The sequence below is a fragment of the Dipteris shenzhenensis genome, chromosome 1 (assembly GCF_047967505.1).
Source record: "Dipteris shenzhenensis isolate YYH24624 ecotype China chromosome 1, Dip_SZ_1.0, whole genome shotgun sequence".
In the NCBI taxonomy this organism is placed as follows: Eukaryota; Viridiplantae; Streptophyta; class Polypodiopsida; order Gleicheniales; family Dipteridaceae; genus Dipteris; species Dipteris shenzhenensis.
The window spans coordinates 57,173,042-57,187,043 of NC_141596.1; the positions used below are offsets into that span (position 1 = coordinate 57,173,042).

Consider the following 14,002-nt stretch of genomic DNA (forward strand, 5'->3'; position numbering starts at 1 on the left):
AATGCTTGCTAGTATCATAACCTATATCATGGCTATTATGAACATTATCATGTTTATTACCGATAGTAAATTTATCTGGTCCACCGGTGAATTTTTTAAGTTATCAACGTGATAATGTTATTTTCACGCTATTTTAAATAAAAAATGATGATCATGAATGACACATTAATGCACACAGGAAAATGTCAAGAAAATCCATGTTTAAAATAATGCACAAAGTCCAAAAGGAAAAGGAATTATATGCATTTGATGTGGACTTGTTCGACATGCGAGACGATACTATATATTTTGGAAGGGGCAAGCTATTTTTGCATCCAAACAACTAAATATGCCTTATTATAGATGTAATAGATCAAAATGCAACATTGCCTTGCTTTTTTGCCACTTCTCCTAAGCTACAAGGAAACACTTGCTAAAGACATACTTATGTGGAGTATTAGTGCATGGCTTAAAGATTTTTGTAGGCATATCGATTGATGCCTTACATCCAAGTCATGATAGTAATCAAGTTATAATATCCACATGTGCATGCAACAAAAGGTCACCAACGCACTACTCATGAGAATACATATAGATTAATGAGTGAGAGAATAAGAATGCATTCACATTCACATTTTGCTCAATGCTAATCATTGTTGTATGTTGGACATACACATTAGATGATGATGAGGTTTTGCAAGAAAAGTACAAAATGCTCTAAGCTAAGATGATATTCTTGCACACAAAATGAGAACTTCAAGATCCTTACTCCTTAAACTTCGATTCTACAAAAAGAAATGCATGCAAAATGGACTCAAATAGAAGAATCCATTGATAAATCTAAAAGTAAAATAGATGGTTTGTGATTCTAATGCAAAAAGACAATGATGACAACAAATGCACTTTCTTTTGACCAAATGTTGCTAAGAAATATGTTTTTTTTTATAAAAAGGGCATCTGCCTTACACCAAACTTTAAAATGGAATTCAAATCACTACTTCCATGTCCATTTTGCGGACCATGTAAAGAAAAAAGAGAGTTGATGCTAGAAGTAGATATGAAAGTCAATGATTCTCTTGTAATTGACCATCACATAATGAATGTAAAAATGCGAGATTCTTGGTAGCAAAAGTAGTAGATATATACATGGATAACCATGGGAAAGCCATGACATTTAAAGTAATATGGTTTGGGCCAAGAGGTAGGATGAAGAATATAGATGACAACGTATTGTATAATGATTGTATAAAAATAGAATGGGTCCCAAACAATGAACGTCTTGGAAAAAAAAGGTTAAGAAAACCAAGCCAATTCCCATGAAAAGAACTCACATGGAAAGCATTGTGAATTGTCCAATGTTGTAGTAGCTTCAGCCTGTAAGCTACATCATTAATCTTCTGGCCCATAATACCTCATATTCAGCTTGTTGTACAGCTTATGTAGGGCGTATACAAGATAGTGCAAATTAAAAATTATCACAATACTTTTCAAGGATGCTGGCCAAGGAGAAGAATAGTGCAAATGAAGAATTCGGTCCATTGTACCATAGCATGGGCTGCATGCAATGCCACTATGTCTCATGCATCAGGCCCCTATCTAACCCTGAGGCATGCTCCATTGTTCTCCTCATTTGGGGGCTGGACTAGTGTGACACTCCATCCCCATTAAAACAGATGCTCCATCACTCAAGAACTTGTTGAAGGTGTCCTCCATTGCACCCGTTCTCAACGATAATGGAACAACGGACCCTCTACCAGCATAGATGCACACACTACACATGGATGGGCTGCCACCTGGGAATCACATAAAATTGCCATGTAGGCTGCAATGTGGGCAGCAAATCTGGTTGCCACATGGGAGGCATGTGTGGCCTGGCATGCGGGCAGCCTAATTTACTGGGATACTAAAAGCTCATGATGCCCACATAGTGCCATTGTGCTGATTTTTAACTTATTACTGGGTTACTAAAAGCTGCATGATGCCCACATAGTGCCATTGTGCTGCCCACATGGCAGGCCACACCTGCCTCTCCAGATCTGCCCATGTGGTAGCCAGATTTGCTGCCCACATCGCAGCCTCCATATTTGATGGCCATATGGCAGCCCATCCATGCACAATGTGTGCATCTATGTGGCATAGGATCCGGTGTTCCATTATCATCGGAGCATGTCACTCATTAAGAGCGGGTGTATGGTCGGACCATGGAGAACACCTTCAACAGGTTCATGAGTGCTTTTCCAGCGAGCATCTGTTTAACAGATGAAGTGTCAAACTAGTTCATGGTCCTGTGAGCCACCATATAACGGGAACAACGGAGTATGAGCATGACACCTCAGGGTTAGACAGGAGCCTGATGCATGATCCATAGTGGCATGGCATGCAGCCCATGCATGCTATGGTACAATGGACTGCCACATGGAGGCAGGGTTAGATAGGGCCTTAGGGGTCTGATCCATGCAGACCTTCTTCCATGCTGCTCATGGTAGAGTCCAAAAGACTACCACATGGAGACGCACCATCGTGGGCTGCCACATGGGCAGCAAGGAGGATAGCATGTAGGGCATATTTGCTGCCATGTATCCACACCCCAGGTTTCTAGGCTTGTAGGTCTGAAAGTTGTCCCTGGGGGAGAGGGAACACCAACATTACTATAAACACGGATTTCGCTAATGTTGGGCTTGAAAATACTTCTCGAATGAAACATTAGTTTAATGAACCACCTTTTGACGGTAACAAGTTAAAAATTAGGCCGCCCACATGGCAGGCCACACATACCTCTCTAGATCTACCCATGTGGTACCCGGATTTGCTGCCCAAATCCCAGCCTACATGGCAAGTTTATGTGATGCCCATGTGGCCGCCCATCCATGTGCAATGCATGCATCTACGTGGCAAGAAGTCCGGTGTTCCATTATCGTTGAGAGAAGTTGTATGGTGGAGGACACCTTCAACAGTTCTTGAGTGCTTTTTCAAGGGCAGATGAAGCATCTGTTTTAACGGATGGAGTGTCACACTAGTTCATGGTCATGTGAGCCCCCATATGAAGAGAACAATGGAGCATGAGCATGATAAGTCGGGGTTGGATAGGGGCCTGATGCATGAGACATAGTGGCATAGCCCAGGTTTCCAGGCTCGTAATTGTCCCTGGGGAAGAATGGGGGACAGACAACACCAACATTACCATAAACACAGATTTCGTTAAGGTCAGTTTTAAGAACTCACTTTTTGCAGTAACGAGCTAAAAATTAGGCTGCCCACATGGCAAGCAACAAATGCCTCTCCAAATCTTCCGATGAGGCAGCCAGATTTGCTGCCCACATTGCAGCCTACATGGTGATTTTATGTGATGCCAATGTGGCAGCCCATCCATGTGCAATGTGTGCATCTATGTGGCAGAGGGTCCGGAGTTCCATTTATCATTGAGAGTGGGTGTATGCTTTTTCAAGGGCAGATGGAGTATACTGATTTAATGGACGGAGCGTCACAGTGCACACTAGTTCATGGTCATGCAAGCTCCCATATGAGGAGAACAACGGAGCATGAGCATGACACCTCAGGGTTAGAGATGCATGAGTCATAGTGGCATTGCATGCAGCCCATGCTATGGTACAATGGACTGCCACATGGAGACAGGGTTAGATAGGGGTCTGATCCATGAGCCAGAGACTCCTTCCATGTATGAGTCCACACAAGACTGCCACATGGAGGCGCACCGTTATTGCATTTTTGTATTGTCCCTGGGGGAGAGTGAGCCACGTGGGCTGGAAGGCCTTAGGAAAAAGGGCTTTATATGGGCTCTTGGGCCCTAGAGAATAACCGGAAGACGTAGAAGCCTGACCCTGGGAAATTCTTGTGTGTCAGCTGGTGCTTGTGGCCCAGGACTGAGTGAACGTTGTCTGAAGGGGAGGAGGGAATATCCTCTATAAAAGGATCCCTTGTGGCTCGTGGTCTCTATCCACACACAGCCACATAAGCCTCCCACAGCCTGTGGCAAGAAGATGAGGCACTCGTATTGATAGGAGCATTTAAGGTGCTCAATTTGTCCAGCCACCTTGATGAAAGTAGACTTATGTATTCCTAATGCCTACTACACTTGGGAGCCTTTAAAGTGACCTGTTGTACTGGGAGCCTTTAAAGTGACCTGTTGTACTAGACTAGTCTACACATCGTGGACCATGGTGATTAAGTTATTTTGCACACAATTGAGAGGGAGATCTGAGAATACTGTGATTAGTAGGCACCGAGCAGCCAGGGTAGGTGCATTGTTTTAAGAAACATTTCTCTTGAAAAAATATTTCTTGGTAGTTGCACGTCATATCCTTCATTTTTGAAACCTGCATATGCTGGTCCTTCATTACTGCCTACACGATATCAATTTGTGCACCATAATTTATATGAACTTACATGTGATCCACGCACCAAATTAGCCAGCACGCTGCAATGTCTTGCATATTTTTTTGCCTTACAGACAGGACAAGTACATGTACGAGCACACAAAAACAAGTTCCTCACAAGCAAACTTGGACGCACACAGGCACATAGAAAACTGACTTCACCACGTGAAAAAAATCTTATATAACATCAGTTTCCAACCATAATCCCCATAAAAGAGAGTCCTCTGCTATACAAAAATTGCCTACACGAAGATCCTCCCTAGAGGAACTCAACTTGGTATGGACAAAGGAGAAGGAGAATCGTTACCAGTGGATAAGGTAATCTGTACAGATAAACGCTGCCTTCAGTGGACCCATCATAAAATAATAATAATAATAAATCAGGATTCAGGATTTTATGTTGCACAATATTCAGATCAAGAAATTTCTCTCTACCCGGTTAAAATAGAAAATTGCTTACAAGATCCATCAAGATTATCTCTAATCCATGTTCACTTGCTACAAAATTTATCCTTCAGGTGTCAAGTTCATCAGCAGCAGTGTGGGTTTATGGCCCTGTAAAGCACAATTTAAGCATGCAACAGCAACACAAAGCTGCAAGACTGCAAGGAACAAAAGAGATAAACGTAAGCCATCCACCACACTTTACAACCACCAAGCTTTCAAATCCACAGTTGAAAGCAAATATGCTAGAAAAAGCCAGAAGAACAATAATACAAACTTGAGTTGAAAACATACAACGAAAATGATAATAGAATGAACAGAACGATAAATGCAAGAATCATCGGTTGGATATTCAAATAAATGGAGCAAATACGAGTCTCTTACCAGCCTTCAAAGCAAGCAAAAAATCCTTCCAAACAGCCTATCTCTGGCTCCGGCCGGTTCTCCAAGTAAGGCTCCTGCTGATACAATAGAGAATGGTGTGGCTGCTGTGCTGTATAGTGCGAAGTGATATATGCCTCATATGCCTCATTAGGGAGTTGTTCAAAACCTTGGTGATCGGCGGGGGGAAGCGGTGGAGGATACGAAGGAGGATACGGTGGGGGATAAGGAGATTGACTTTGATAATCAGATGGAGGGTAGGGAGGTTGGACTATAGAATAGCCTTCTGGAGGATGTGCTGTGGCATTAAAGCACTCATCCCATCAGATACATGGTACATGATAATATTGTAACACACATGACAAAGAGTTCCTAAATCTACACAAAAGCAAGGAATAGTGAATCTAGCAGCCTATTCCGCACGCAACGATCTACATCTTAGGCGAAAACCCGACTACAGCTTCAAGTCTTGACTAAGAAGACTTGAATCTCGCTAGAAAGGCAGGACAGATTTTCAAGGTAGTGACCTCATTAGCTGCCGCTAGAATTAATTATTGCCGCCATAAAATCTCGTCGTCCCCGGCAGATACATGAAAAAATGCAAGCGCTCGTGCTACAAAATAAGGAAAGTATACGAGCATGCAGACTGACACCAAGTAGATTTCTAGTTAAGGAAAAGCGGATCAAAGCACATACTGGATCGTAAATTCCTATTGGAGTCTAGAATAAGGGATCACTTCAATAGAATAAGGGATCAGACTCTCAAACAATCCACGTATAAGGATCAAAGTGCAAATATGAAGGAACAGAAGATCAAAATAATAGTTGAACACATTCGAACGGTGCAATTCTCAACTGTCCAGATCATGTGGATGCTCGTTCAACACGTTCGAACGTTGCAATTCAACTGTGAGGTGCGTATGAATCATGTCGAAACTGTGGGAGCAATCCAACTCTCAAGAGGAATCGTTCAAGTGATCATGAGAAAGGAGGTTACCTGGGCATCCAAGGAGAGGCTGTTGATTGTTGGAATTATCGAACTTCATGTTGGTGAAGATCAAAGGTGATGATACAGTGGAAGCTACCGAAGCATGCAGATTTACCCGAACTTACGGTGCCCAAGATTGGTAAATTCCTTTTCGTTAAAGTTAGTATAAAAGCAGCTTCCAAAGGAAGACTCTTAGCATACTTTCAACACCTCTTTTGCCGTCCAAACAAAAGAGAGAGAGAAAGAGAGAGAGAGAGAGAGAGAGTGTGTGTGTGTGTGTGTGTGTGAGAGAGAGAGAGAGATGCAACGTTATAAGTCATGTGTCATGACGAGAGAGAGAGAGAGAGAGAGAGAGAGATGCGGTCATGTTTGACATATAGGAGTCACGACACATGACTTATAACATAGAGAGATGCCAATGTAAACTACTCGGTGCTTTCTATCAATTCAGACAACGGATTTTGCAGAGGCGTTTGAATGAAATGATTGCGAGTTGCCAAACACATATACTTGAACTTAAGTTGGAATTAAGACTTATACAGCTTAAACACAAAGTGACATCATTGGAAATTGCAATATGATTGAGGGGCCAAGACAGGCCCCCCCCTTATCCAGGCTCACCTGTGTCATGACTCCTATATGTCAAACATGACCGCATCTCTCTCTCTCTCTCTCTCTCGTCATGACACATGACTTATAACGTAGTATCTCTCTCTCTCTCTCTCTCTAACTCTCTTTTGTTTGGACACATGACACATGACTTATAACATAGCATGACTTATAACATATAGGAGTCATGACACATGACTTATAACATAGCATCTCTCTCTCTCTCTCTCTCTCTCTCTCTCTCTCAGGTTTGACATATAGGAGTCATGACACATGACTTATAACGTAGCATCTCTCTCTCTCTCTCTCACACACACACACATACACATACATATTCTAGCTTAGAATTCATGTGCCATGACTCCTATATGGATGTTTTAGTCAAATCCCGGTAGACTTGACATGATGTGAACTATTTCTTGATGCCCTCCCAATGTATAAGGATGTTCATGAATTTGAAAACATGAAAATTTAAGCAGGTTTGCTTATTTTTTCAGTCGTGCCACCATCCAACCAAATAAATGCATGCTTCATTGTCTAGTTATTGCAAAAGAAACAAAAATTCTTATTTTTTCTCATATTCTATTCAAAGTTGATTATGTTGTTAAGAAATTGATGTCTCTATTAAGTATGAGTGCTTGCATAGCTTGAAGAATGTGTAGTTAGCGTTATTTTTCCGTTTGATGTCTCTACTAACTGGAAGGATTAACACTGATCTTTGCACATGCAGGTACCATGCTAGATCACATCAACTTGATCCATAGATCATTTTAAATAGGTAAATTATAAGTAACATGAAATTGTATAACAAATATGGAGACAAAATATTTAAAAACACCATCATACTTCATATTACCAATTTGAAATAGGACAATTGTTGCATCGATACAATAGACTAAGAAGCCTAGAAGCATGTTGAACCTGTGAAAATACTGAGGTTGCCATTGCTTATGGTGGTGGATGTCCATGCAAAGCCACATAATAGAGGATGCCCAACACTCCAAGGGTGCCTACTATATGGTCGTGTCACCTAAAGGCATAAATTGCCTCTTCAACATCCTTCCTGAATTTATGCATGAATGGAATCATCATCATCTTATTCCACACGTCAGGACTTGCACAAGGAGGAGAAACTATTCCACCACTGTCACCACCTAATCTGTCTGTCTACTCTTCTTTTATTTCTATAGATAGGGATTTCATATTTACATAATTGCGCAACTTTCCCCATGATTTACATTCATGAATGGTTAACCCTTCATGAAATCATACATGTAATGACAATAAAAATCTTGCCATCCAAAAAGATCATCGATACTCTACATTTACTGGATATTTATTGCTAGTACTTCCAAAATGTACCATCGGTCACACTACTGTACCACTGGAAAGCTGATAGTATCGACGGTTTATTTAGGTGCATGATTTTAACTAGCGGTAATACTCGGGGGGTCCATCTGGGACATGTAAGTATACTATGAGAGTTCAAAATGAGGGGTATTTTAATTCTCAAGACTTACAGAAATATATTTATAGCAGGGGCAATTTTATACACCATTTTTAAATTAACAAGTAGGGTGTATTTATTCTCAGATCCAAATTAAAAGTTATTTTTTACATATTGTCTTATCTAGGATGATGTGTAAGAGCAGTCACAATTTGTTGATGGGTAGCTCAAAGTTTTAATGTGCTGACTAGCCCTCGCAGTCATGATAAGTAGATATTGGTGTTTGATTCAGCAAGACACACACACACACTCCTCCCCTTGGGGACCCTTGTGATCCTAGGGTGTGCAAGGACCACAAAGTTCATCTAATGGGCTACTAGTAGTCACATGACTATACATGGGCCACGCACACATGCACATCCATCCCCTTGGAGACCATGGTAAACCTTTAGATATGCCTATAAGTGGCTCTCATTCTAGTAACCTTGTTGCCACAACATGTCAATTACTTTATATTGATTGGAAACTTTGGGTACACTTGAAAGATATACTTAGTAGGTTATTTGATGCTCTCCTTAGTGGGCATTATATAGGAATGATTTTAGACCCATCTTGAGTATTGGATTATTTTGATTGAGAGGCATAAGGTTGGGACTAGAACTCCCATGATCTACCATGATAATGCCTTGTGCAGGATTATGCCCTATGGATGTTCAATGAAGGAAATGGCATTTCTCAATTGACGCAAAATATACCTTAACCTCGAGAAGGCTTTGGTGCCTCAAGATGCCAAGAGGATTAGCACATAGCTGTTGTGTCATTTACTCCATAGTGGGGTAAGTAATGGACCTAATGGAGGAGGACCTTGGACCACGTCCCCACATGCCCATAGCTTTTTCCCCCCCTTCTTCTATCTTAGAACGCATGCTTCTCCTCTTCTTCCTGGCACCCAAACTCTTGGCCTCCCCTTCCCTATACTGTGAGCTTGGAGACCTTGGAGACCTTGGAGACCTTGGAGAGCTCTTGGCCATTGGAGACCTTAGAGACCTGGGAGGTCCACGCTAGAAACTCAGGTACGCAAGCTTGAATACGTCTCTCAAAAGACGATCACCATTCCACCCAAGATTACATAGACTTCTCTCTATAGATAGTTACGCAATCGGGGTACCCTTTGAGCTCTCTATTCTGGACCTCGTAACAAGTTCTCAAGAGCATGCTCAAAACGTTGCCCTTGGAGCCGGTTGGAGTAGTGCAGCAGAGCTATGTGCAAGGGCCCCTTCATGCTCGAATACTTGTGTTCTTGCTCCCATCTAACACTGGGATACACAGGGCTAAGAGAGCTCTTACCTCCTTGGTCTCGAGACTGTGTAGGTGTGTGGGTTCATCTGAGAGTGTGTGGGTGGGTTGCGTGAGGCAATGTGACCCCTCTTGCTTCCTTTGGGGGTCGGCAAAAGTCCTTTGCACGTTCATGATTGTTTGCGAAGCATTGTGAATGGCTCCACTGAAGAAAAACATATCATTGAGCTCTCTTGGCGGCTCTTCCACTAAGCCAGTCCTCTAGCACATCTTCTATAAAGCTTTGCCGCTGTGTAACACATTTTTCCTTCATATGTTTCTTGCTATTTAGAATTTGTGAGATTGTATATGTGAGATAAATATGATACAATCACCACGCTAGTCTGTACGAGCTGGTCTACCAGGGCAACTGAATCCCTGCGGACGTCTGTCCCTTTGCCAACTCTATGATCACGCGTCTCCTTTTTTTTGGGCTTATGATGGAGCCAGTAGCCCTATTGATCCCTTAAGTCCCCTGATCGTCCGTGCTGATCAATAATGGGATTTTTCCTTGCGAGTCCCTTGATTGTTCACTATGATTCTGTAGCTACGAGAAGGGTGGAAAGGATTTGGATCTATGGGAGACAATGCTCATAACAATTCTTGGTGCTGCATCTACAGAGTATTTAGCACATTTTGTGGCCTCAATTTCTCAGCGCACGTCAATTTTGCATCACAAATCCTACCTCTGGCCATCACTCATGTCTTATATGCCACTTTTAGTTTTGCAGAGATTTTTGGGACGGAGGAAGAGGCATAAGGTACCTACGAGCCTAATATATTGTGCAATTCCTCATGGAGGGATTCGCAATCACTTAGTTCTGATTGAGATCCTCGAGAAGGGCACTTTGGTAAACTCTAATGCTTGGAGTTTAAAGCACACCTTTACTCAAGGATTTCCTAGAGTTAGTAATATTGCTCTTGATCATGCTCTGTAACTAAGCTCTCTAGAATTTCTTGTAAGTTACATGGTTCTTGTCATGTTTGATATATGATAGCATTGCTTCACACACATGAAGAGCTGGGGCATTATCTTTGGGCCAATGCTTTATAGGATTTCCCTAGGAAGATGGGAAAGACTTATACATTTACTTGTTATGACTATCATTGATTGGTCAGACTTGTCTCTTGGTGAGGGGAGCTATACCTTTAGGATTACTTAAGCAGGCTAATGGAGGAAGATCCCCCTTAAGAGCTTTCACACTTGGGATGTTTACAATAAGCTACACTAGGAATGTTCTTGGGCAATTTCCTTTATGGTTTGACAAGTCTATTATCTAGTGGAAGCAAATGATTGGTGATGTGTTGCATGTTCTTATCAACTCATAGCTCACACTCGCCACCTGTACTTGCCTTGCAGAGTCTCCACGCAACCTTGACGCAGCTCCACAAAGACCTTGCCTAGCCTCCAACCTATACCTTGGTGACGAATACCCCTGCAGCAACTCGTGAGCTCGCTCCTGCAACAGAATCTCACTTCCTTCAAGCTAGCCTTGGATTTATGTTGTTCTATAACTGGGCCACACATCAATTGGAATAAATCCAATGGCTTTTGGAATAGTGATAGAAGACTCCGGATTGGGGGGACTTGCTTTGGTTTCACTTGGGTTGTTCAAAGGGGTGTCTCTGTCAAATACTTGGGCTACTAGGTTGGTCTGGGTATCTCTCATTTGTAGCAATTTGCTCCTGTGTTGGAGAGTATTAGGAGGAAAATCCTATTTTGGAGTTTAGAAAAACTTGACCTGACTTACTATCTTGAAAGCTTGATGTAGCTCTTCAAAGATTTCCACCTCCCTCTCTTGAAGAGATTAATAGGTAGCCTCTCATGTGGAATGATACAATACTCGATGATCATGGTAGACCACTTGGCACCTGTCATTATATGCAGTGGTTTAGATCAGAGAAAGGCCCTTCTTAAGAATTACAAACATGTTATGGAGTATCATAAACTCCAAATAGTAACCCACCTCAGAGGAACTGCAAGCAAGATTCAGCAAATTGATACAACCATAGCCACGGATTGGGTTGGTATAGGTGACAAGCCTTCTTTTAGCTGGATTTGGGCTTTTACAAGGACAAGTATCCCTCTAGAGCTCATAGGATTACAATGAGGTCCAGATGGGGATGCCTTGGTATTTTATGTTCGTGTGAGGTAGGTTCTCCAAGTCTAGAGATGGAGATATCCTTGTGGATGTTGTGTTTAAGCCTATCGGGGTTTTAGGTCAAGTGGAACCATGTTTCTTGGTTTCTAGATGGTATCTAGACCCTAAGGTGAATCACATTTCCTTTGGTTCATGGAGGATTTCTCTCTATTGGGGTGTCCCAATAAAGTATCTGCAATCTAGGGTATTAAGACTAGATTAATGTAGGGAGCTAGGAGAAGAGCCTCCGTTGTTTTGCTACATGGTTAGTAATGTTAAGTTTAAGCTTAGGCTTAAGCACACTAGATCTCCTCAATGGAAGAATTTTTTGACTTTTACTAAACTACAAAATTCCTTTTGGAAGAGACTCTAGAATCCCTAGAAATAAAAAATTCACTCTCTCTTTTGTCTTTCTATTCATGAGGGGATTGCAGTGAATCAGTGGAGATCCATGTTTAGAGTATACTCTACTTGCTATCATTGCCTTTCTATTGAGGATTCTATTTGGCATTGCCTATGGGATTGATACAGGCAAGGGTCACTTGGAAGGGGATTCTAATCTTTTGACCACTTTTGTTCCTTACCCCTTCTTCATGACTTAGGGTTCCTCACCCCTTCTTCTTGCCTTAAGGTTGGGTGGCTTGGATCTCTCTTTGAAGGCCTCAAGTCTTTTATGAGAGGCATGACTCCTCTTGTGGTCTTTTGGTTCGAAGACATATAGTTGATTCATGCTCCTCTTTTATGAGAGGCATGACTCCTCTTGGGCTCTTTTGGTTCAATGACATTTATTTGATTCATGCTCTCACTGACTTAGTCCTTAATAGAGAAGGAGATAGAGGGAAAGATAGAGAAGGATCCCTGCATTTCCCTCCAACATAGCACGTCAAATTTCTTCCCAAAGGAAATGACTTTCCAATCTGAAGTCCCCCCTCAAAGATTGATCTTTCAAGTTAAAGTCCCCCCCCAAAGATTTATATTTCAATTTAAATTCCCCCTTCCCCCCCCAAAAAAAAAAAGTTGGAGTTTCCAATTCAAATATCCCTCCATCCACCCAAATTTTGCCCCAAAACATCAATTTTGATTCAAATTCACTCCCTTTTCTTAGACTCACTTTTTAGTCCATTTTTCCTTTCCCAAAAAAAACAACTTTCCATCTCAAATTTCCTTTAGAATCTCAAAATGCAATCAAGATCCCTTCCCCAGGGACTTAGCTTTTAGTTAAGAATTCTATCCAAAAACATAGTTTTAGTCTAAATTTACCCTGTCCTTAAACTCAGCTTTTAGTTCTGAATTTATGCTTTATGTGTTGCAAGATTATATGTGAATCATATGAGAAGTGGTTCATGAAATCAAAAAAGAAATAGAGAAGAAGAATGGAGCACCATACTTGAAAAGGGAAGGATGCAACCGATGGACTAAGCAATTTTGATGAGCCAATTGAATACATCTTTCTTTTATTTATTTTCTTAGAGTGATCAAATGTGAGTAGATTAAAAAGAAGCAAGAAGAGGGTCAATAGACATGCAAAATAAATAGGAAATGAAGGCGTTGGTCAAGACATGAAGCCATTAGAGAGGTAAAATGAGCACGAAATGAAGCGGTTGGAGAGGCAAAGTGAACAAGAGATGAAGTTCTTAGAGAGGTAAGATGAATAGGAAACAAGGCCCGATGGAGAGACAATGGCAACACAAGAGACTAGTGGGGCTAAAAGGTACGGTTCAGTTGGGAGAGGGAAAGAGACCCATTGAGAAAGGGAGGGAGGCAATGCAACACAAGGAGTAGAGAGAGAGGTTCTTCAATCAAGAAGTCCATTGATCCATATGCATGTCCATCAAGAGAGTACAATCAATAGAGAGAGGGGAGAGAGGTCTAGCAACATTAGAGAGAGGCTCATTAGTCATGAGAAGGAGAGAGTGCTATCGAAGAAGGGAGGCTTTGTGGCAATGAAAGGAAGAGGGGTGAATAAGGACGAAAAAGCAAGAAAGAATGTGTGAAAGGAAGAAAAAAAAAAGAGTGGCTAGAGGGGGGGGGGGGGGGGGGGGATACCTTGTTCTCTGATGTTTGTGCTTCTATGTGCTTAAGGAATAGAAGCTATGAACTTTTAAGAACAAGGTTAACCTATTATAATCTAGGACAAAACTAGGATGGGGGACCTTCCAAGAGCATAGTTTTGAATTTTTTTATTTCTTTTACTTCAATCTTGTTCCCTCTTAATTCCTAAGTTTCCTTGTATTTTCTACAATCTCAAGTCTTACTTCATTGCATTTTAGTCCATATAGCTAGT

The 14,002-nt window shown here is 41.5% G+C and overlaps 1 protein-coding gene across 1 annotated transcript; it reads right to left on the reverse strand.

The window, feature by feature from the left end:
- Window positions 1-4,721: 4,721 nt before the first annotated feature.
- On the reverse strand, window positions 4,722-6,336 carry LOC147906088 (uncharacterized). The gene is made up of 3 exons (XM_087376542.1): window positions 6,196-6,336; window positions 5,202-5,496; window positions 4,722-4,975 (listed from the first exon to the last, which is right to left on the reverse strand). The coding sequence occupies exons 1-3, from the start codon at window positions 6,242-6,244 to the stop codon at window positions 4,921-4,923; spliced, it is 399 nt and encodes a 132-aa protein (XP_087232668.1). The 5' UTR covers window positions 6,245-6,336; the 3' UTR covers window positions 4,722-4,920.
- Between the last annotated feature and the right edge of the window lie 7,666 nt (window positions 6,337-14,002).